The sequence below is a fragment of the Typopeltis vanoorti genome, chromosome 17 (genome assembly GCF_054136105.1).
Source record: "Typopeltis vanoorti isolate ZY-2024b chromosome 17, IOZ_Tvanoo_1.0, whole genome shotgun sequence".
NCBI lineage: Eukaryota > Metazoa > Arthropoda > Arachnida > Uropygi > Thelyphonidae > Typopeltis > Typopeltis vanoorti.
Genome location: NC_143565.1, coordinates 16,621,809 through 16,647,425, shown reverse-complemented (window position 1 = coordinate 16,647,425; position 25,617 = coordinate 16,621,809). Strand labels below are relative to the sequence as shown.

Genomic DNA, 25,617 nt, shown 5'->3' with positions numbered 1-25,617 from the left:
CAGCTCTCTAGTGCTGTTTGACCCGATGCGTGTGATATGTTTTCTATTTTGAAGGTAGTTTCTAAACCACGTATGCAGAGGCCGATCTATTCCGACAAGTTTTAGATTTTCTAATAAGGTTTGATGTGTTAGTGTGTCAAAGGTTTTAATCAAATCGATAGAGACTACCGTGACAATTTTGTTTTTATTTAAGAGGATATTAATTACGTCCGTAAAATCTTCTAAGAGAGATGTTGTTCCCTTATTTTTCGGAAAACCGGGATGTGTTTGGATGTGTATTTCATCATTGAGTTTTGGGGATAATGTGAAAGTTCTCTGTATATATGTTGCGAGTTTCCTTAGTAAGATTCGCTTCATAATTTGATTGATAATTGGTAGTGTTGCTATGATCTGTAATTATTGATTAAATTTCTTTTTCCATGTAATTATTGCAGTGTTTAACATACTTGGTATTTGTCTGGTTTTAAATATTTTATTTATTAATTTTATTAGTGAGATCAGGCCTAGGCTAGTTGCGTGTTGCTTGATATCCTTAGGTCTTATACTGTCGTTTCCTGGGCTTTGCTTGGTTTCATCATCATTATCATCATGCCTATCAAGGAATTAGGCCTACAGTGACCCGTTCTGGCCTTAGCAGTCATCGTTGAATCTCTTCAGTGGACATCCTGATTTTCTTTTTCCTGATGGTTTGTAATTTAAGGCTCGTTTTGGTAATCTTTCTGTTTTCATTCTTTGAACGTGTTCCATCCATTTGCGTTTATATTTTTTAATTTTTTTCTATTACCGATTCCTGGTTTAATTCTTTCATAATTTCTTGGTTTCCTTTGTAGTATACTTTTGCAATTTTTTTCATAAATTTCATTTCAGCCGTTATTAATCTTTCTTTGTATTTTTATTTTATTGTCCAGATTTCACTTCCATGCAATAGGACTGGTAGGGCTAACATGTCGAATACTTTTAGTCTGGTTAGTTTTTGAACTTGGTTTGATTTAAATATAGAGTTAATTACACCTGTTATTTTTAAATATTTTGCACTTTTTAAGTCTACATCGTTTTCATTTTCATATGTGATCATTCATCCTAGGTAGTTAAATGAATTCACCTGTTCTAAGATCTTGTTATCTCTTACTATTTTCGTTCTTAATGGAACTTGTCCTTTAAAGGCCATTGTTTTTATTTTTCTGTTGATATTATCATTCCATAATCTTTGGCTATCCCATTTAAATTTAAAATATCTTTCTTTAAGTTATCTTCAGAATTTTAATTATTATTTGGTCGTCAGCAAAGAGGAGAGTGTTTAAGTTCACGTTGGGAGAAAGTTTAATACTTTGATGGAAATTTTTATCCCATTTTATTATTATTTCATTTAAATAGCTTTGCTTTGCTTTCATCAAAAAGCTTTACTTGTTTGATTTGATGTATTACAGAGAGAAGTTCTGCTTTTTTTATAGTTGGGAACCATAAAGTCTGTTTTGCTAGTGATCCGATTACAAGGTCCTTTTGTGATTGGAGGAATGTTTTACTGTAGTTCTTTGATAGAGTTTACAAAGTATTGGTTAAATTCATTTTCTAGTTATTGGATAGATTTTGCGTCTTTCATGAAGCTGTGTTTTATGGTTTCAATGGCGGTGGTATTGGGAGCACAATCTAGCATCTCGTTGACAGATACCAGGTTTGTTTCATGTTATTTTGTGCGGAGAAAGATTAATTTGTCTCTGTAGTAGTTTCTTTTTTCGGATTTCTGATTTGCACTGTAAGGCGATTTCTTGATACTGCGTTATTTGGATATCACTTTAATTGTTTCTGTAGGATATCCTTCCAGTGTATATGTAAGATTATGTTTTGCGTTATCCAAGGATTTTGGCTTGTTTTTGACTACTTTCTTTGCAACTTTCTTATATATATTTCCTCCAGTGTGAGTTACATGTTGTTGTATACGGTAACTGTTGATTCTGGTGATGATCCCATGTATTTCAAGTCGATTTTTCTTATTTCATGGCTGACTGTTTCTTCGTCTATTATTGTTTCGTGTTGCTTTTCATATGTGAAGTATTGCATGGATATTGTCTTAGTGTGCAGGTTAAGGACCGTGAAGTAATGGTCTGCTACTTTGTACTTTATGACTGCTGCAGTGTAAATATTTGGTGGTGCCCGAATGTTTATATGATCTAAGTAAGAAGCAGTTCTAAGATTTCCCACTATATATTTCTTCTCTAGTACATGGTGTTAGGTTATATATAGACAGCGTATCTAAGTATTGTACAGTGTTGTAATGGTTTTTGTTTGCAATATTTATGTTTATGTCGCTGATTATTATTAGGTATTCCGTTAAGTATATTTCTTAGCGTGAACGCCAATAATTGAGTTTAAGTTTAAGTTTGGTGGCCTGTAAATAGCATTTAAGTATTATGGGGTGCTGTTGATTGGCGGTATTAATGATTTTGATGCAAAGGATTTCAGCATGCTCAAACTCATAAGCAGTTTCTTTTGCTATTAATTTATGTTCGGTAAATATTAATATTCAAACCCCCTCTTTTTGTTTGGCGGCAGGATCTACGTTGTTCCAAGCCTGGAATCTGGAAGGCAGTTGCTTTATCATTAGTAACGGATACTTCCGTTAGCACCAATATATCAATAACACCGGTGAAATTCTTCAGATATGCTTGTAGAATTAACCAATGTTTTCAAATGCTTCTGATATTAATATGCAGGATGGAGTGTCCTCTCGTTTGAACTGTGTGTTGTTTCCATGCATCGAGTGAAGCAAAAGTAGAATTGCTGATGTGCTTTGGCGTTATTACATCTGTCTAATGGTTCACATTCATTTTTTGTTGTGTTGAGGTCTTCTTTTTGGTCTAAATAAGAGTCTTTTGTTTTCACTGCAGCCTATTTATGTATTCCAAGCTTTTGATTGGTATCGACTTTGAAGTTTGTGACTTCCTCAAAAATATCTTAGCATCTCTGATTCAGAAAAATTAGTAATTTTTTTCTGTTTTTGCTTTTCTTGATTGATAGATCAGATCTGGTTGAATGGTATTAAATACTGAGATAGGTGTATTGTCTTGCGATGCGCTTACGTCGTTGGCAACTGGTTTTTTTCAGTCTGCTGGCTTTTATGAGATTGTCTCTCGTGGACTTGCTTGTAAGACGAACTATGACTAGGGTGGGTCGTGGCAAGCCTTGTGTTTTGTCCCTCCTGGGAATCCGATTCACGGTCTGAATGTCGTTAAGCTATAGGGGAGAATGTCAGCTGCGTGGCCTCAGTTCGGATGGCTCTTTTATCAGATTTCATCAAAATAATAATAATAATAATAATAATAATAATAATAATAATAATAATAATAATAATAAATCACCTTTATTATTATTGATTAATGATTACAAAAATCCCTGCTGGATTTTTTTTTCCCACCAAAATAGTGTCCATGGGACTTTAGCCAATTTCGGACTTGTTTCAGAATTGTGAGTTGGACTGTTTAGAATTACGGCTGAAGCAACTAAAATTATGAATCAGTGTATTATGTCTGCAAAATGAGTGTGTTCTTCTGGTCGGTTTGTCTGTTTCATCTGCATGAAGAATCAGAGTCAAGGGAAGAAAAACTCTGCCACTTCTGTATGAAAAAGGCAAACACAATTCAGCTGAAAATCTCTTATAAAAGCTATTCGTGTCCTAAATGGGATTGGAGTCCATGTTTTTCAAGCTAAAGGATGGTGTGTTTTGGGTCCAATGAATAATATCAATTGTGAAACTCACATCTTAAACTTCTGTCTACATCAATGCAGTTGCCAGGCTATGCATTTTACGTGCGTTATCTTTAGATGTTTTCAATACTTTAAGAATTACAACGTATATAGAAATTAAATTACAAACAATTCGGTACAAAACTATTCATATAAAAGTCATCCAAATGGGGGAAAAAATGCTTACGGTATTTAACGTGAAGACTCTTTGCATACGAAAACATTTCCCAAACCATAGACAAAAATATTTACAAGGATTTGTAAATTATGTTCTTACAACAAGTAAAAAATAAAACGTGAATATAACTAAAGAAATAAACAAATGTGCTATGAAAAAAAAAAACAAAAAAAAACACCAAAACCATTTTATTATTTTATCATAAATTACTTCGTAGTTTATGATAGCATTTTAATCTATTTTTTTTTTTAAACTTATATCTGGGTTCTGCAGCGTGGATATTCTTAGCTACTTTTAAAATTGAGTGTAATTATAATTATTGATGGCATTCCCACAACCTTTGTATTTTAAAAATAAGCTGGCAACCAGTAAAATGAAAGCAAATCACTTCATGATTTCTAAAAAGACATTTGTTTGAAATCGTGATAAAATACGCAGAATGGTACACATTGCAGAAACTACTTACTGATTTTCCATGTAATTCAAATATTTTCATGCGATGAATCGCATTTGTGCAATATGCTTTCGAATTAAATATGAGTCAATTTTAAAACATATAATAAAAGTAATTACAATACTTAAGAACGGTAAAGAAAACGATTAGAAATCAAACATTTAAAGAACTTTTATCTGTAAAACCAAGCGGTAATAACTTCCAAATAGCACCTGTATAACAAACGATATCACATATGTTTACTTGTACGATAAACAGTATCACGTCAGCGCCACCTGTAAATATGTTCTGTTACGGAAAAGAAAATGAGTTATACTAACGTCAGGGTAGTTTAGATAAGGCTTTGGTTGACAAAGTTTGGTTAATGTTTATATGTCAGCAAACTATCGACATAATTAAAGAAACAAATATTTTTCAAGTGTGACAACGTAGCTATTCTGAAATAATTTATTTAACTTGTCAAAATAGTATTTTTTTTGTTGCTTGCATTTACGAGCAAAATGAATCTGCGGCAGATTTTTTGGCCTGGAACTTCACCAGTAGACTGGTGTGAACCAAATTATGCAGTATCTCCAGTAATTGCCGAGTTCGTAAATACAGTGCGTAATATTTTGTTTTTGGTTATAGGGTTACTCCAAGTGTCTCTTTTCAAACAGTACGCTCAGGCCTTCAATCGATATGTGTACGTAATTTGGATCTTATACCTCATCATCGGAATATGTTCGACTTATTTTCATGCCACACTTAGTCTTCTGGGGCAGTTACTTGATGAGCTAGCAATTTTATGGCTGATGACGGCTTCCATTGGAATGTGGTTGCATATACCATGGATTCCGTCTATCTTAAATAAAGACAGAAAGACTTTCCATCGCACGATGTTCATTGTGAGTGTAGTGGGAACAGTTCTTTGTTTCATTTATCCAGTTTTAAATGCCCATTTTTTAATGATGTTTGGTTGTGTTCTACTAATGAACGTCTACAGAGATATTTCACTGTGTAAAGTAAAACGGGTTAAAAGATTAGCAATACGATCCGTTGTGTTCTCCTTCACCGCGATTATCTTTTGGATGGTTGATAAATTTACTTGCCAATTCTGTAAATATATAAATTTTCCTTACTTGCATGGTGTATGGCATGTTTTGATATCAATTGGCGTGTGTGATGCATTAGTCCTATATGCTTATTTTAATGCATATAACAGAGAGTCGGAAATATTATCATCGGTTAGATTCTGGCCATCGGATCAAGTTGAAATTGGAATCGCTTATGCTACTGTTGATCGAATATATTCATCTCAAGATAAATCTGATTAAAAATCTTGTCTTTAGAACCAAGAGGTGTTTTTATTCGTACCAATGAAGGCGTTAATTGTACTTCTCTAAGATGTCGAATGAAGATCGTAAACACTCTTAGGTTATTATTTCTTATTTCGTATAAATTCATATTTTATTCCTATGAAGCTTATTTCATGTTTTCCTATAATTAATATTTTAAAAAATTCTGTAAAATTTATATAATTTTTATATATATTTGTACCTAATATAACAGCTGTATGTGTGATAATTAGGGTATATTTAGATATCAGTTACGTTAATTTCAATAAAACTAATTATTTCTCATACCCTTCACACAGATATATCTTTTATGAAAACTCCTTCATCAAGCGTTTAATTTTACAACACCGTTAATACCATTGGTGACGGTCCTCAAAGTTAGATAACTGAGATCCTTGCTCTGGAGACTGAACACGATTACAACAGTACTGTAATCTTAACTCTACTGGAAGATTAACTTTAACTGTACTGTACTATAGGCTTAACTACAGTTAAGCCCACAGTAAACTGTGAAGGATGGTGGAGACTTGGAGATAGTGGTTGCAACTGTAGGATTAACTGTACTGTCCTTCTGATCATGTGGTATCTGCTCTTTCCCAAAGAATTTATAGCTGCACTTAAAAATAAAATAAAAATAAAAAATAATCCATTTATTATTAATGGACAGTTCTGAAATGCTCATACCTAAGACTCATCATACTATACGTGGAGGAAGCGTATACAACGTGCTTTTAATCACAGAGACTTGGATTCGAATCTCATCTAGCATATATTTCAGTCGAAAGTGTGAAAGCAGCTTATCATAAAGTGATAAACGTTTTTCTTTCTGTCGTTCGTTTTTTTTGTGATTGCTGCAAACGTGTTTAAGCGGAAAGCACTGAACTGAATCATAGCTGGACAAATACAATTTTATTGAAAGATGATTATTTGTCCAGCTTGCAATTTGGTTATCAGTTAAATTTTACTCGCCAAAACTTATATTCTTGTTTAATTCTGTATGCAAATGTAAGCAAAAAAAAAAGGATATGGATAGGTTATGGGATATAAAGGCAATTGATGTCAACTCGTTGCCTCTATGTACAAGTAGCCTAGTCGTGAAGATACTTCAGGCAAACCTTGTCTGCTTACACTTGGATAAAGGATTAAACAAAAATATCTCTGTATTTTAGATACCTTAAACACAATTTTGATTTTTAATGATTTCCAAATATTTTTTCTTTCAAACGTTGTTGATTTATCAATGTCATACATACCAGAAATAAAAAAACAAATGCGTTTCAGCTAGTATCAAGTCATCATCGTTGCTGTTTATCTTTTCCCTACAGTTTATAGTTTAGATTATATTTGATGAAAACATAAAAGAGATGAATAATTATATACAATTATGTTTTATGCTCTTTTGTTGTTTATCTTATTTTTCTATATTATTAAAATATTATACATGCAGTGTAGCTCGTTTATGTACAAAAACTATATATTATTCATAACTATTCCATATACATGGTTCAGTCAAATTTTAATTGTTTTTGTTGTTGTTTTGCTTTTGAAAATTATATACTTTATCTAAAAAGTATTTTATAGATATGCCTCACTATACCATTATTCTTTCACTTTTGCTTTTTTTTTCCGTTCACCATAAAACCATTTACATTATTTACAACCATTATAAATGCATCCTTACTCTTTATTATTATGTATTTATTTTTATTTATTTATTTATTTATTTTGAGCCCGTGTAACTCTGTTGAAATGGAATTTGCACTCCATAACACTAGGCGGCTGGAAGAAAGACCTAGGTTCAATTCTAGTTGTTGACTAAATAAACTTTTTCTAAGCCTTTCTTTGGTCGGTTTCAGAGTTAGTGGATCTGTGGCATGGACAGCCGATTTTTTTCTGCTGGACACTAGGGTTTTTCGTCACGTAAACTCAAGAAAATCGACCAGAGAACCAGAGCCGCATTTACCATTAGGCGCATGAAGCGCAAGATTGGGGCCTCACTCTCTAGGGGACCTCATTTTAAAACCTTACTCCTCACAAAGAACCATAAAAAACCCAGCGTAGTTATAGTTGCAAAATAAAATACTTATTTGTAAATATTAAATTCATAATATAAAAACTAGAGGCCACTGAAAAATATTTGAGAGCTCCTACTTCCATTTGAAATACATTGTTCTTTCCTTAGAATATAAAACTAACAGGAACTCATGTATTCCATAAAATTCATGTATGTAAGCATACCATTTCTTTGGTGGACATATACACGTCCAGCAAACCTGGATAATATTCTGTCCACCTGCTGAAAGAACATGGGTAAGAGGTGTAGTTTCACTGTCATGTCCATTAGAAGGTGCGATAATCCTTCACGCTGAAAATAACACTTAACTACATTATCTGGCGTACATAGTATTAATATTCGAAGGTTAGTAGCTACGTTCTGTGGCCTACAGCAAGAAACGCAGTTGCTTGCCATTTGCTCGGTAACCGGAATCTAAGTTATATCAGACTAAATACCTATGAGTTATATTCATTTTGCTGCTTGTTTTTATCATATAATTATAGTTTTTAATGCCACTGTAAAATAAGAAATCCTTTCATACTTTCTTCACTTCATATTGTATCACTTTGGAAGATCAATGTCACTATCATTTTTTTTTTTTGCTAATTATTTTATTCGCCAATACATTTTAAAATTCTCCAAGAACTTGATTGAAGATAATTATTTTTGTCAAATATTATTATATTTTGTCAAATTGAATTTATAAAATAATTTATATTATTTTATAAATTCATGAAAATCCGAATCTAAAAATTAATACAGCCTCCATCTGTTCCAAATTAAGTTTCCAATTTTATTCATAATCTTAGTTCGAAGATTAGTTATCATACGTAAATCTTGAATCATATCATGTAATGCATAATTTTTATAACGTAATGTGTAGGTTTTTGCATTTCAACTTTCTTGGTTTCCCCCCTAATCACTCACTACAAATCAAAATAAACAGCAGTTATGAAGTCAACTGTTATGTACATATTTTCGGCTAATTTAGATATCATGCAGCAGTTTTGAAGTAGCGATATTTTCCCTACAGTTTATCTTTTGAAACATGTGTAGGTGCATGCGTGAAAATGAAATTTTATTTCCAAAATTTTCATAACAGAATTAATTCGCCTTTAATGGCTAACCCCTCCCTCCCAAATTTATCAACACACACACACACACATAAAAAAAAATACTGCTAGATAGCATGTGCGAACTTTCTTTTTGTTTGAATTCGTTATTTTTACAAAGTAATTGTACTGTTGCAGTTTTAAGCAAAAGACAAAGGCGTAGAATCTCTGATAAAATACCACTGGTTATAAATTAAAGACTCACAATCGGAAACGCCGAGTAATGCAGTTTAACACCATTTGTTGTTCATTAAAAAAATGTATTTATTTTCGCTGTTAACTGTTAACGTATGTGGCTTGATGGATTTCAATCCCATGGATTCTGATCCCTTCATTGCTAGGAAACAGACTTATATTAGAGGTTAGCGAGCACTGGATCACCTTAATTAGGGCTGTACGGGGGCGCCTGAACCTACAAGAAGAGCAGCTTTCGGGGGCTTATGTTTCCACCTATCGTGTTCGTCATAATTAGATGACTCTTGAATGAGTTGATTGGGATGAACAGCCGCTTTGGCAAAATAAGCAGTGGCAATATTATGGAGAAACGTGGGAATATCTGGAATATCGGCATCGCGATGTAAGAGAGCATTTCTGACAAACCATGGAGCGTTGAAAATCACACGGAGTTATTGTTTTGCATAACTTGTAGCTTTTTTTGATGGAGGAAGTGTGACCCCACGCCGGCGATCCGTAAATTAACGAGGGTCTGATAATTGTTTTGTAGATCCGTAGTTTGTTTTCAGTGTTGACTTGACTTCTTCGATTGAGGAGAGTTGCACAATTGCAGAGTTTGCTTTTTTGCATTCATAAACTATGTGGGAGTTAAAGTTTAAATGGTTATCAAGTTGAATGCCTAGATATGTGGTGCTAAATCTCCATGGGATGGCTGTGTAGAAAGTAACTTCTCCGAAGTGAGATGCTTTTCTTCTTGTGAAGAGAATGGCAGTGCTTTTATCGGCATTTACAGTTATTCTCCATTTCCTGATCCAGTTTTTTACATTTATTGCTGCAGTTTGTAAGCGCTGCGTAGCTATATTCGGACTGAGAGATCTGCTAAGAATTGCCATATCATCTGCATAACTAGCTATACCTTTAACCTTTGTGGCTGGATGGATCTCAATCCCTTGGATTATAATCGCTTCATCTCTATGAAAAATGGTTTAAATTAATGAGAATTTATAGAGCACCTGGCTAACCCATTTTAGGGCAGTGTGGGAGCGTCTGTACCGATGAACAGAGCCGCTTTCGGACGCTTGTGTTTCCACCTATCGTTTTCGTCGTAGTTAGATGACTCTCGAATGAGTTGATTGGGATGACTTTGGTGAAATATGTAATTGCTGTATCATGGAGAAACACGTGAATATCAGGAATGTCAGCGTCTCGGTGGAGGAGAGTATTCTTGACAAACCACGGAGCATTGAATATCATACGGAGACATTTGTTCTGGATGACCTGTAGTTTTTTTATGTTGCCAGGAGGGGTGTGACTCCAAGCCAGTGATCCATAACTTAATGTGGGTCTAATGATTATTTTGTAGATGTGTAGTTTGTTTTCAGTGCTGACAGGACTTCTTCGGTTGAGAAGAGAATAAAGTTGCATAATTGCGGAGTTTGTTTGCCTTGCTGCAGGCATAGTCGATGTGGCAGTTAAAGTTGAGGCGGTTGAGTTTATGTTGAATACCTAAATATTTGGTGCTGGATTTTCATGGAATAGTTTTGTTGAAAAGTTTGTCTTCTCCCGTAGTGGGATGCCTTCCATCTTGTGAATAGAATGGCAGTACTCTTGTCAGCATTCACAACTATTCTCCATTTCCTGAGCCATTTTTCTAGGTTTGTTGCTGTGGTTTGTAAGCGCTGTGTAGCTAAGGTCGGCCTGAGAGATCTACTCAAAATTTGCCATGTCATCTGCATAGCAAGCTGTGGTGTTTGATGTCGTGTTAGGGGCGTCAGCAACGAAGATGTTAAAAAGCAGCAGAGAGAGCAACGAGCCTTGAGAAACACCTGCAGTGATTCTTTTCAAAGAGGATTTGAGTCCTCTGAACTTGACCTGAAATTTCCGGTTTTTTAGAAAGGAGTCGATAAGTTTGATAAGGTAGAGCGGAACTTTGGCCATAAATAATTTATAGATGAGGCCTTTGTGCCAAACCTTATCAAAGTATTTTGCTACATCCAGAAAAACAGCTCCTGTATGTTGTCGCCAATTGAATCCAGTAGTGATAAATTTGACCAGTCTGTGAACTTGTTGTGTATTACTGTGCCCGGTTTGAAACCCAAACTGCTCTTTCGGTATTGTGTTGTTATTGTTCACCACATCTTGAAGTCTATTGAGGATGATTTTTTCTTCAATTTTTCCCAAGCATGAAAGGAGACTGATGGGTCTCTAAGTTTGCAGTAACTGATGCGCTTTTCCCGGCTTATGAATGAGGATTATATCTGCTTGTTTTCATCGGGTTGGAAAATAGTTTATTCTGAGTATTGCATTTATGGTTGCTACCAAATGCATAACAGCTCTGTGCAGAAGGGCCTTGATTGTTTTGTTGTTAATTTCATCTGGGCCAGGGGCTTTTTTGTTGTTAAGCTTCCTAATGATTGAGTAAACCTCTTTAGGTGAGGTGGGACAAATATTTTCACGGCTGCTAGGCTGCCGGAGCGCAGTACGGACTCGACGGTGTATTTTCTCTTTGAAAACCAAATACGCATGCGCATAATTAGGCCGACACTGAAGTTGAAGAGCGTCAGCGAGAGCTCCGGCTTTTTCATCATCTCTGTAAACAAGGCCTCTTTCTCCATGAATGGGCTGGGGACAGAATTTGGAATTGATATGAATTGTACAATATTGTATGAATAATGGTGTGTTACGAATTCGGATTGGATTTAGATGCAATTTGATTGATATATAGAGGTAAGACTTTGATTTAGATGCCATTTAGGAATTGTAGTGAATTCTGTAAAAGAAAATACGTCATTGGATTTTAACGGTAGCTGTCGCAGAAAGCAAACTTGTGGAAAACTTTCCCAGGTGCATTCGAAACAAAGGAGCGGTTTTTGATTGAGATTTGCTCAGCGAAAAGTAAGGATTCGCTATTAATCTTCAGTCTTAGTAATTAACCTACCCCCATCAAAACCTACTAGACGTAATTATGACCTAAATAGACGCCGACGCCCTGACATTAGACAAAGGTCTGTCGCTAAGCCTACTCAAACAATTACTAAAACAATTTGAAGTGGAATGGCCAGGCTACTTGAACCTGTACTAAACAACGAGGGACGATGAGGAAAGCGAGGATACTGCTAATACAGAGGAAAAACTGGATTTGGTGGTCTCCAATTCCCCCCCCCCCTACAGGAACAAGGAGAGACCCACCCGCGGAAAAAACGCAAAACAGACGACAGAACCACCCACAGATGAAGGTATGGAGGAAGATGGACACAACTCTGCCCTTCTGCCTCCACTAAAGAGAAATTGCCTCTAATTATCTTAAGAGAAAAGAACAGGTGGACAGAACTAAGTGCCACTATGATTAGTCTACAGATAGCATACACAACAGCAAAGAATTTAGACGATGGCATAAAAATCCAGCCTGCCAATATAATGGACTGCCGCAGACTCACAAAGGAGCTAGACAATAAAGGTGTACAATACCACACCTTCAGCCTGGACTCCGAGAGGAGCCTGAATGTGGTTCTCCATGGAATATAAGAGCACATACATACTGAAGACATAGTCGCCGATCTCTGCTACCAAGACCTACCACCCATCAAGGTCAGCAGAATGACCAGAGCAGACAAAAATCCGATGCTACTCGTCTTAGTAGAGATCCGCCATGCATACAAAAACATATATGACCTAACATCAATCTGCGAACTAAAAATCAGCCCAGAACCACTAAGAAAAAGGACCTCATCAGGACAGTGCCACAGGTGCCAAAAGTATGGTCATTCCCAGAGATTATGTAAAGCTGAATACAAGGGCTTAAAATGTGGTGAGAGTCACCCCACAAACATCTGCACCAAGACAAAATCCAACCATGCTAAATCTGCAAACTGCAGAGGCCCGCATCCAGCAAACTACAAAGGTTGTATACAACACCCAAAAAACAGACGATCTGCTCCCTCTACTAATCTACGCAGTAGCCCCAGCTCCTCACCCTACCAGAGGTCGACAAAACACGATACTGAACCAACTGCTGCAACCAGAAGCGCCGATCGAAGCAAACCACAAACGGCAGACGAAGACCTACGCAGATGTAGTCCGCTCAAGAAAGGCCATTCAGGAACAATACCACCCAAATTTAGCAGCCGTCATCACAAACTCCCTCGCAAATATGCTGCAAGACTTCAGCAAATCTAACTCCACATCGGACTTAAGAAAAAGATTTCTACAAGAAACCAAATCCATCCTAGTAGCTCTCATAAATGCATAAAAACAGAAGCACCCCAGTTTCCCTACAGATCATCGCTTGGGACGCGAACGGACTTAGAAACAAGATTTTGGAACTCCAAGAATTCACAGTGAGATACAACCCAGACAACATCCTAATAAATGAATCTTACTTAAGACCAGCAGACAACCCCAAAGTTAGTGGATACCTCCTCCACAGAAACGACAGAATAAACTACAGAGGCGGTAGCACTGCCATTTTCATAAAATGCCACATCGATCCCCACTCTGTAACCAGCCCCACAACCAGAAATCTAGAGCCTCACATGAATAGTAGTACCTCAGCTGGGAAACTAACACTTTATGCAGCTTACAACCCTCCATCAAAGAATCTACTACATTCAGATCTGGATGCCGTCCTGGGCAATAAAGAACAAGTCATCATTGCCGGTGAGCTAAATACGAAACACCCTGCATGGAACAGCAAAACCACCAACAGAAACGGCTACACCCTCTTCAGCTACTCTAGTTCAAATTATGCAGTGGTGGCAGGCCCAACACATCATAGTACGTATGGCACAGCCGACATACTTGACATTGCTATCCTACAAAATATTAAGCTACAGTATAGCCTAGACTTTTTAAACGAGCTGACATCCGATCACAATCCAATCCTGCTCCAGCTGGGAAAGCAAGAACAACTGCTGCCTCCCCCCACTCCTTCATCTCATGGAAAAAACTACCAGAAGTACTATCGGAACATCCTGGACCTGTCCCTCACATCAGATCCATAAAAGAAATTGAAAATGCTGTTAAAAGCCTGACCCAGCAAATCAACAAAGCCGTAAAGGTTGTCACATCTACCAAAACCACTCTTAAGCCAAACCGACTACCCGAAGACATCACGGATTTAATTAGGGACAAAAATAAAGCAAGGAAAAGGTACCACAACACCCGTGCACCTTATGACAAAAAGATCCTCAACAAACTGAACAATGAAGTTAGAGAAGCACTTATAGCTCACAGGAACGAGACAAGGGAAGCCAAACTAGCCTCTATATCACCCAGCAAACACTCCATCTGGAACATATTAAGAAGCCTCAGAAACAAAAACAAATATCTTCCCCCACTCAAGTCAGACAGGAGCCTAGTATACACGAACGCAGAAAAAGCTGAAGAGATAGCAAAGAACCTAGAAAAACAGTGTAGCCCTACATACGACAACTTGGACATCAAGCATGTCTATAAAAATCCACCTCCATATCAGACATGCACTAAACCTCACCGGCACCTGCAACAACAAACCTGCAAACACCTCACCAGTGGAAATCTATGAAGTTCTAAAGAAGCTAAAGAATAAAAAAGCCCTTGGCCCAGATGGCATAACAAATCGAAATAATTAAACTGCTTCCCCGAAGAGCTGTCGTACATCTAACCACCATAATCAACGCCATGTTCCGATTTATCTATTTCCTCAGCTATTGGAAAGTCGCAGATGTGGTCCCAGTGCATAAACCAGGTAAAGATCCACATATGCCTGAAAGCTGTCGACCCATCAGCCTAATCTCAAACTTAGGCAAAATTGCCGAAAAAAACATCCTCTCCAAACTCCCATCCTCAGTAAACGAGTTAAATATCCTTCCAAAGGAACAATTTGACTATAGACAATATCACAGTACTACTCAACAAATTAATAGGATAATTGAGTACATCACCACCGGCTACAATGGGCACCAGCACACTGGAGCAGTTTTCCTTGACATAGCGAAAGCTTCTGATAAGATATGGCACTTCGGATTACTACACAAACTCATCGCAGCAGGCATACCATCAAGAGTCGTCTACCTAATTAATCTTACCTCCAGGACAGACACATACAAGTCAAAATAAACGGTACAGTTTCAAGTCAGCGACGGATCTCTGCGGGAGTTCTCCAAGGTTCCCTACTGGCACCGATCTTATTCTTGATATATATGGCAGACATCCCACATAACCCAATGTCAGCCATCTTAGCACTCTATGAGGATGACACAGCAGTACTTGCCAGATCTCTACAACCACATCTCGTCACTAAAAAACTGCAAGAAAACCTACTAAAACTAGTAAGTTTTCTTGCAGTATAGCGATACTTTTCACCAGAAGATTGACAACTCCCAAGGGGGACCTTTATCTATTCAACACCAAAATTCCCTGGCAAACAGAAACAAAATATCTTGGGATAATTCTAGACAAAAGATTAACGTTCAACCCACACATTAAAGCCTTATGCGCGAAAGCATCTGAAACCATCGCACAACTTTACCCTCTAATAAATAAAAAAAGTAAGCTAAATACCAGAATCAAAGTACTCCTCTACCTGCTGACGATCTGCCCCATAGTGACATATGCATGAGCCACATATCCAACACCAACATCCTCAGGCTACAGAGAGTGCAAAATAAGTGTTTGCGCATGATTTTGGATGCACCGTGGTTTGTAAGGAATGTTCAATTGCATAGAGATAAAAACATCCCTTACATCTACTCCTTCCTACTAACCACAGCGGAAAAATTCTTCTCAAAGATCTCTACACACCCCAACGATCTAATTAAACAGGCAGCAAACTATGAGGAAACTGCTCATAAATCTTTCCTTCAATTCATCCTCCCTATCAGACAACGGGGAATAAAAGCATCTTGCTTTACTCTTCTGGCTAGTGATGTTATGTTATGTTATGAATGGGCTGGATGTTAGAGCGATCCGTAGGGAGAGCTTTAGTCAATTTCCACAGAGAATTATCTTCAGTTTTGAGAGAACAGAGTTTTCTTTTCCATTGCTGGTTCCTGTGATCTTTTAAGGCATAACGAACTAGGTTGGACGCTCTATTTAGTTCTCGACGGTCTTGCGGAGAAAGCGTGTTGTGATAGCGGCGTCTGAGTCTATTTTTGTTTCTAATTATAGCAAAGATTTCTTCAGGAAGTAAGTTTACTTGAGCTGGGGTGGAAATAGAACAAGCTGTAGATAAGCCAGAATGGATTTTACATTCAATATTGCTGACTAATTTCTTCACGGGAGGAGATAGTAGGTACTGAGCCTATGATAGTGTTCATTTTAGCCTTGAATTTTGCAAAGTTAGCGTGGGATTGGCTGGAAATCAGCTCAGGATCCCCTCCTAAACTTAAAAGTACTGGATTGTGATCTGAGCTGAGCTCGTCAACCACTTGAAGTTCGAATTGATGAGAAATGTTGTTAAATATAGCAATATCCAAAACATCAAGTCTGCCGGTCGCTCCGTAATGTGTTGGCTCGATCGGGCCTGCAATAACAATGTTTCTCTTCAAGGCAAAATTGTAAAGGATCATTCCGTTGTTGTTAAAACTCTTGTTGTTCCATAAAGAATGCTTGGAATTGAGATCTCCTGCTACAATTATTGCTTCATTTGTATCTAGTAGCTGAGAGAGATCAGAGGGTAGAAGAGGTTTGCCAGGGGGGGGTTGTATACAGGATAAATCTTTAAGCTGCCAGCATTGTTGGTATGTATTTCAATGCCTGTCTCCTCGAGGTTAGATGTATTAGTCTTAATTTCATTATAGCGGATGTTTCTTCTGACAAAGATGGCAGTGCCTCCACCTCTGGCATTGAGTCTGTCATTTCTACGTAACGAGTAGTTTCTGAGTTTGGGATTATCGCAGGGACGTAGGTGAGTCTCGTTAATGAGGAGAATATCAATTTGTAAATGATCTGCAAGTTCCTGTAATGAATGAAAAATGTTCCTGATGAAACTTCATCAGCATTCTACCTTTTTATTAGGTCAAAGGGATGTTGAGTATATTTACGAACTGATATATTCAACATAACTTAGCCAGTTTTGTTGTAAATAGTGCCGCATTTGAAGAAATATTAGCGGCATAATAATAAAATAGCAAAATTCATAATGCTTCAGAAAAACTTGATAATTTTGATAATACCAAAACAAGATGAGACACATCTGTAGAAATCTATTGTTCTTCTTCTTCTTTTTCTTCTTAATATTATTATTATGACAGTCCTTTAATTATGATCTCCATAAAGATATACTTAATAAATTTGTATTTTTGTGTTTTTAAATAAATAAACTAGTTTCATTTTGTCACAGATGGTTTTCGCTGGACTACCTGGACTTTTAGACTATTGTTCTTATCAATATTGTAAAAACTCGATTGTAGCTTAAATATTCCAAAGCACATTACATTGATTTTTTACTTAGGTCAAGTCCCATAAGAATGTTGTAAAAAATAACCTTGTTTGTCTCTGTATATTTTATATTAGATATTTTTTTAAATAGCCCTTTGGAAATTAACTGCATCTACTTCTTTAATAAGAATATGTTAGAGTGTTAAAGACAAAGGCAATGTTTTTTGCCAGAGCTGTATGTAATAGATCTGGCGGCATTATAAATGTTGTTTATTAAATTTTGTGTGTATGAGAAAGGCTTACAAGCTCTGCACGTATACACCTCCGAACTTGAAACTTAAGATGAAAGAATCATGTCGAATTCTTCGGGGGTTACAAACTTCGTGAGAGGTCTCAGAGGAGGCATAATAAAAGGGGACAAAGCCAACGATATAGGGCTTCCCGGATCAAGTGGTCGCTAGAGAGAGAGAGGCTTCCCATTTCCAGACGATGCCAGAGAGGAGCTTCCCAGTTCCAGTCTTAAGAGAAGGCTTCGAGTTGCCGAAAGGAGATGTTCCAATCGCCAGAGAAAAGCTCCCAGGTCAGAGAGAAATCCTGGTTGATAGTTGGCGGCAATTCGAGTTAGCGGAAGCGGCAGAAAAAGGAGGCAGTCGCCATTCATTTTTGGCGAGCCCAAGCAGAGGAGAAAAGGCGAGACAAAATACCCGTAGCACCTTCGCTCGGAAGTTTTTCTTTTCGCCGTGGGAGAATTACTTTTTGCTGGAGCTCTATATGAGTACTGCAGGGCGCAGTTCACAGTCCACTATTTTTCTGATGAGATATTTCTGAAGCCAGATTCCCTAAAGGAAGCTCAAGATCTGAGAGGAGAGAATTGCCTTAGGACTTTTTGTGCAAGACCTTTGACTGAATGTGCGATACACAGCTTTTGTAAGTTATACACTTTTGTGCAATTCCTCTTATAATGTGTTTTATTTGGACAATTAAGATTTAGATTAACAGTAACAAGAAGTGTCAATAAGAGAATCCATTGGCATATTTGAAGTTGATATACAGTTTGTAAAAGTAACTTAATAGAGAGTTTGCTAACCTCTTTGCAAGTATACTAGATGTTTAATAATTGAAAATTGTAAACAGAGTAAATAAGTTTTTGAGTTAAAGAAAGTTTTTGCGATCATTTTGAAACACGTTCCAGAGACAACAGAGGTTTTTTTGTGTGCTGCTGCTATTTGTATTAATTAGTTGGGTAAGAGCAGTTTCTATATCACATAAATAGAGCATTTGAATTTCAAGTTTATTATTATATATAAATTAAATTGGTTTTTCAGTTAATTTTTTGTACATCAAGATTCTAGTCGTTTTATGGTAAAATGTCGAGTAAATAAGTGCATGTTAGCGAGCATAGCAAGTTATCGTTACTTATTGCCTCTACGTTTTAACTGAAGCTGGAATTATTATGCTTATTACTGCAACTTAAAAAAATCAAAGCTGGAATACATCTTGTAATAAATAAATGTTGTAATTCCATAAATATGATTTTTGCTATAATTTTTATTACCGTAAATTCAAAATTTTTATTTTTAGTGAGAATATCTGAACTTTACAGTTCATGAAGTTCCAATTTTTACCTTGATTAGCAAGCTTAATTTGATCGCATTTAAATTCTTTTTTAAAAAAAAACAACTTTTATCTTTATACTAAACTATTACCATATCTTTTAATATTTTTTCGGTATTCAAAATTTTTGTAGCAACTATGATGCTTGTCAAACAAAATCAACGTTCTCAAAATCAATAATCAACATTGGAATTGAAATCTTTCACAGAAAGATTTTAATTACATCTTTCTGTGAAAGATTTCAATTCCAATGTTGATTATTGATTTTGAGAACGTTGATTTTGTTTGACAAGCATCATAGTTGCTACAAAAATTCTGAATACCGAAAAAATATTAAAAGATATGGTAATAGTTTAGTATAAAGATAAAAGTTGTTTTTTTTTAAAAAAGAATTTATTTTATTATTTTATTATTTATTTTATTAATAAAGAAATTATTATTTACACTTTTAAATTAATTATGATTCAATTACATGGAATATTTAAAAGTGTAAATAATATATATATTTAGAATTACATTAAAAGAGTTTAATCTATTTAGAAAATTTAATATTAACTATAAAGTATCGTAGAAGTTGCATAATTATTGCAGGCAAATCTATCCCAGGACACACACAGATTACAGTCAGGAATATTAACCCGCCATAAGTCTGATCTGTCAGCCTATGCCGGTTCCGGAGCCCGGATAAAATTTGGGGGACTAGATGGTACTGTGAGCTCCCGTAAAAAAGGGGAAAGCTGTATCATCACACGAAATTTATTTATTATCAGTAGGAGATGAAAGTGAAAATGAAGAACATCAAAATGATGTGGAAAACATAGAAGGAGAGAAAGAAGTAAATGAAACAAATCAAAAGGATTCTGAAGAAAATTTTCAATCGGAGTCTGTACTTACCAGCAAGCAAGCTATCTCTTATCCTACCGATATAGCAGTGTGGCCATTTACCATTGACCTTTATTGTTGCTGCATACTTGAAGGTTCAGCAACAGCAGGTAAGGTTGGCTGTAGTAATTCCCATGGAACATGGTGGTTGTTAAAGTACAGTAAAAATCCACAAAACGCATGCTGTCATCGAACACCAGTTTGGCTGCATTCGCCATCCTCAGGAAATAAGTCAGTGGCGATTCCTTCACTGATCTTTGAGTTCGATAGCCATTTTCTTGGGCATCGTCAGCAACTCTCCAATCATTCCCGATGGTTCATCGAATCCTTCAAAGATTCGCTCCATGTGGACAATGCCATGTAAGTAGTCCAATTCCCTCATGTTTCTACGAATTTCTGTAAGGAGACTCGCGTTGCCAATATTCTTCCAGTAACACACCGTTCCAAGCGCATACGCCACTCTCCCACTTTATCTGCCATCATTCGCATATTCATCGTCATTAAATTTGCCTTCCAGTTGCTCCTTCTTCCTGCAGTATAAATCCAGAAGGTGTCGGATCTTCTGTTCTACAATCTGAATTGGATCCTCTTCACTTTTCAGTGGATCATTTAAAAGCTCATCTAGAGCAGGGGTCAGTTCAGCGAACGAAGTGAGAACGCTGATGTTCAGCAACTGAACCATCTTTGTACTGCAGCCAACAACAACAATCGGTTTCAGATCGGATATCCATTACTTGAAGGGGATTCGATTAATAAGCGATTATCGCTGAAGGGAAAATTGTTTAACATAAACGAAATAAATGAAAAACTCATTGAAAGTTGGATAAGAATGGGATCGAGTTTTTCGATTCTACTGATTAGTGCTATTTTATAGAAGAACCGAAGAATACACGCAGATATTACACATAAAGCACTTGTTTCAGAGTATTAGTTGCTTCCGCCCTAATTTCAATGGACCAAACCAAAACTCGCGAAACTGGGATCACTATAAACACATAACAATATTTACGAGATCATTCTTTTTAGACTTATACAGTATTTATATTATACTTGGAGCAAAGCTTTACACATTATTATTATTATTATTATTATTACTATTATTATTATTATTATTATTACTGGAATATGTGTGTGTGTTTGTGTGTGTGTGCGCGCGCTAGAGTAGACATATTGTATAGCCAACTTCATTGCCCATTTCATAAAAGTAATTACAATTTTATTTGAATTTTCAGTGTACACTTAAACCGAAATGTAGATGAATATAATCTGTACGTACTACATTATCGACCCACATGCACACACAGAAAATGTAAATACGATGTACTAAATAAAAATCGTTATTGTTGTGGTGCCATCAGCGTCGCACATGAGCGGTCGTAAAACCTGTAGTGAAAATAAGACTAATGAGAGAAGTGTTATAAATATAGAGATTCATGAAATGGGAAGTGGCTTAACAGAACAAACTATGAGAATAGAACTGTACGAAATTTGGAAAAAAAGAAAAAAATCAGCTAACTCCTTTTTATTCCCGTATATATAAGGAGTAGGCGAGGCCGCTTTAAGCCCTATCTAACTTTTGGAGACTGAGTGGACAGTTCAATCTCCACTGGTACCCAATCAGAGATAGCTGGCCCAAGGCTATCACTAATTAAGCGGCATGCAGTGAAGAGAGAGACGGCTCTACAGGTGTCGCCATCTCGTGGTCCCTAACCCTAACACTCGTATTTTTAATGTTTGAAATAATGTGGGTTCTACGGTCGATTTTCTTGAGTTTACGGGACGAAAAACCCGAGTTTTCGGGAGGAAAAACCTGCTTTCCCGTGCCAGAGATCGACTAACTCGAGAACCGGTCGAAAAAAGGCTTAGAAAAATTTCCTCTAGTCGCCGACTAGACTCGAAATCAAGGCTTCCTTCGTGCGGCCAACGAAATTTGGAGTACATTGTAAAAATAATGTGACACGTCACATTCATCTATTACAGAGATATGCGATAAGAAATAACTCCAACTTCGGTGTGCTTCTTTATCTCCCATTCTCTTTCTTCACTGAATGACAGCTCCGTACTACTGCCGTATTCGTTACGATAGTTTCTCTATAATTAATTGCTTATCGCAGAACAGACAAGATTCACTTTAACCATCTCTAGTGCAGTATATCTTAATATACTTGTCGCCGTTTGCATGTTAATTTTTTTTCCAGCAAAATGTAACACGTAAATGTTAGTAACATACCTTCAGAGATTGATCCAAATCGCTTTGTAAAAATGCGAAAATTACTTCGCAGTTTGTAATAGCATTTTTATCTATTTTTTTAAACTTATATTTGGGTTCTGAAGTGTGGATATTCTTAACTCCTTGTAAAATTAAGTGTAATTATAATTATTGATGGCATTCCCCCAACCTTTGTATTTTAAAAATAAGCTGACAACCAGTGAAATGAAAACAAATCACTTCATTATTTAAATTAAGGGGATATTAAATCCCACATTCTTTTAAAATCGAATAAGAAACTCAAAGATCGGAATCATTAAAATCATCGGAATTTTAAAACAATGTAGGATTTAATATCCCCTTAATTTAAATAATGTTTTACATTGCCGAAATGAAGCCTACTGGCTCTTTACTTTAAATAAATCACTCCATGATAATTAAAAAGACATTTGTTGGAAATCGTGATAGAATACGCAGAAAGGTACACATTTCAGAAACTACCTACTGATTACGTTTCCATGTAATTCAAATATTTTCATGCGATGAATCACATTTGTGCAATATGCTTTCGAATTAAATATGAGTCAATTTTAAAACATATAATAAAAGTAATTACAATACTTATGAACGGTAAAGAACACGATTACAAATCAAACATTTAAAGAACTTTTATCTGTAAAACCAAGCTCTAATAACTTCCAAATAACACCTGTATGACAGACGATATCACATCTGTTGACTTGTACGATAAACGGTATCACGTCAGCGCCACCTGTAAATGTGTTCTGTTACGGAAAAGAAAATGTTTATACTAACGACAGAGCAGTAGTTTAGATAATGTTTTCGTTGAAAACGTTTGGTTAATGTTTATATGTCAGCAAACTATCGACATGGTTAAAGAAACAAATATTTTTCAAATGTGACAACGTAGCTATTCTGAAATAATTTTAAAAATTTTAAATTTTAAATAATTTTAAACATGAACGTTTATACAAAGAAAGTGCTGAAGCCCTACTACACAGACCAAACCTAAACCGCAACAACGTTCTTACTATTCCTAAAGTATGGGAAATTATCATACAAAATTGTGTTAAATTAATTAACGTTTTTTTTTTTTTTTTTTTTTTGTTGTACTACTTTAGCACGTTATGCACGTTTTCATGAGATTCTATTGTAATCATGCGCCCTAACTGTATGTTATTCCTAATTTTTGTTTAAATACTGTACTGATGATGTTCTAAGATACTTAGGATGAAATATTTACGATTAAATAATTTTCACTGTGGTTTATACGTGTGTTTCTTTTAATAATGAAATAATTTACTTAACTTGTCAAAACAGTATTTTTTTGTTGCTTGCATTTACGAGCAAAATGAATCTGCGGCAGATTTTTTGGCCTGGAACTTCACCAGTAGACTGGTGCGAACCAAATTATGCAGTATCTCCAGTAATTGCTGAGTTCGTAAATACAGTGAGTAATATTTTGTTTTCGGTTCTAGGGTTCAATCAATATGTGTAGGTAATTTGGATCTTATACCTCATCATCGGAATATGTTGGCCTTATTTTCATGCCACATTTAGTCTTCTGGGGCAGTTACTTGATGAGCTAGCAATTTTATGGCTGATGACGGATTCCATTGGAATGTGGTTGCATATACCATGGATTCCGTCTATCTTAAATAAAGACAGAAAGACTTTCCATCGCACGATGTTCATTGTGAGTGTAGTGGGAACAGTTCTTTGTTTCATTTATCCAGTTTTAAATGCCCATTTTTTAATGATGTTTGGTTGTGTTCTACTAATGAAAATCTACGGAGATATTTCACTGTGTAAAGTAAAACGGGTTAAAAGATTAGCAATACGATGCGTTGTGTTTTCCTTCACCGCGATTATCTTTTGGATGGTTGATAAATTTACTTGCCAATTCTGTAATTATATAAATTTTCCTTACTTGCACGGTGTATGGCATGTTTTGATATCAATTGGCGTGTGGGATGCATTAGTCCTATATGCTTATTTTGATGCATATAACAGAGTCGGGAAAATTATCATTGGTTAGATTCTGGCCATCGGATCTAGTTGAAATTGTAATCGCTTATGCTACTGTTGATCCAATATCTTCATCGCAAGAAAAATCTGATTAAAATCCTTGTCTTTAAAACCAAGAGACGTTTTTATTCGTACCAATGAAGGCGTTAATTGTACTTCTGTAAAATGTCGAATGAAGATCGTAAATACTCTTAGGTTATTATTTCTTCTTTCGTATAAATTCATATTTTATTCCTACGAAGCTTATTTCATGCTTTCCTATAATTAATATTTTAAAAAATTCTGTAAAATTTGTATAATTTTTATGTATATTTGTATCTAATATGACAGCTGTATGTCTGATAATTAGGGTATATTTAGATATCAGTTACGTTAATTTCAATAAAGCAGGTATATTTTGGACCCTTCGAATGTTATTTCTCAAATCCCTTCACACAGATATATCTTTTATGAAATCTCCCTCAACAAGCGTTTAATTTTACAACACCGTTAATATCATGGGTGACGGTCCTCAAAGTTAGATAACTGAGATCCTTGCTCTGGATACTGAACACGATTCCAACAGTACTGTAATCTTAACTCTACTGTAAGATTAACTTTAACTGTACTGTACTATAGGCTTAACTACAATTAAGCCCACAGTAAACTGTGAAGGATGGTGGAGAATCGGAGATAGTGGTTGAACTGTAGGCTTAACTGTACTGTCCTTCTGATCATGTGGTATCTGCTCTTTCCCAAAGAATTTATAGTTGCACTTAAAAATAAAATAAAAATAAAAATAATCCACATTTATTATTAATGGACAACTCTGAAATGCTCATAACTAAGACTGATCATACTACACGTGGAGGAAGAGTATAAAACGTGCTTTTAATCACACTTGGATTCGAATCTCATATAGCACATATTTCAGTCGAAAGTGTGAAAGCTGCTTATCATAAAGTGATAAACGTGTTTCTTTCTGTCGTTCGTTTTTTTGTGATTGCTGCAAACGTGTGTAAGCGGAAAGCACTGAACTGAATCATAGAGGATAGCTGGACAAATACAATTTTATTGAAAGATGATTATTTGTCCAGCTTGCAATTTGGTTATCAGTTAAATTTTACTCGCCAAAACTTATATTCTTGTTTAATTCTGTATGCAAATATAAGCAAAAAAAGGATATGGCATAGGTTATGGGATATAAAGGCAATTGATGTCAACTGGTTGCTTCTATGTACAAGTAGCCTAGTCGTGAAGATACTTCAGGCAAACTTTGTCTGCTTACACTTGGATAAAGGATTAAACAAAAATATCTCTGTATTTTAGATACCTTAAACACAACATTGATGTTTAGATTTCCAAATATTTTTTCTTTCAATAGTTGTTGACTTATCAATGTCATACATACCAGAAATAAAAAACAAATGCGTTTCAGCTAGTATCAAGTCATCATCATTGCTGTTATTTTAGATTA

The 25,617-nt window shown here is 35.7% G+C and overlaps 1 protein-coding gene across 4 annotated transcripts in view; it reads right to left on the bottom strand.

Annotated features, from left to right (window-relative positions):
• LOC150097187 (interleukin cytokine-related protein 17.1-like) overlaps positions 1-4,597 on the bottom strand; it is a 37,087-nt gene extending 32,490 nt beyond the window's left edge. For all 4 annotated transcript variants that reach the window (XR_016549684.1, XR_016549686.1, XR_016549685.1 and 1 more), the window contains exon 1: positions 4,386-4,597. Coding sequence is in view for 1 of the 4 variants with exons in the window: in XM_090407436.1 (XP_090263562.1) it covers positions 4,386-4,415 (30 nt within the window). In the remaining 3 variants the exon portion in view is untranslated. The remainder of the gene's footprint in view (positions 1-4,385) is intronic.
• Between the last annotated feature and the right edge of the window lie 21,020 nt (positions 4,598-25,617).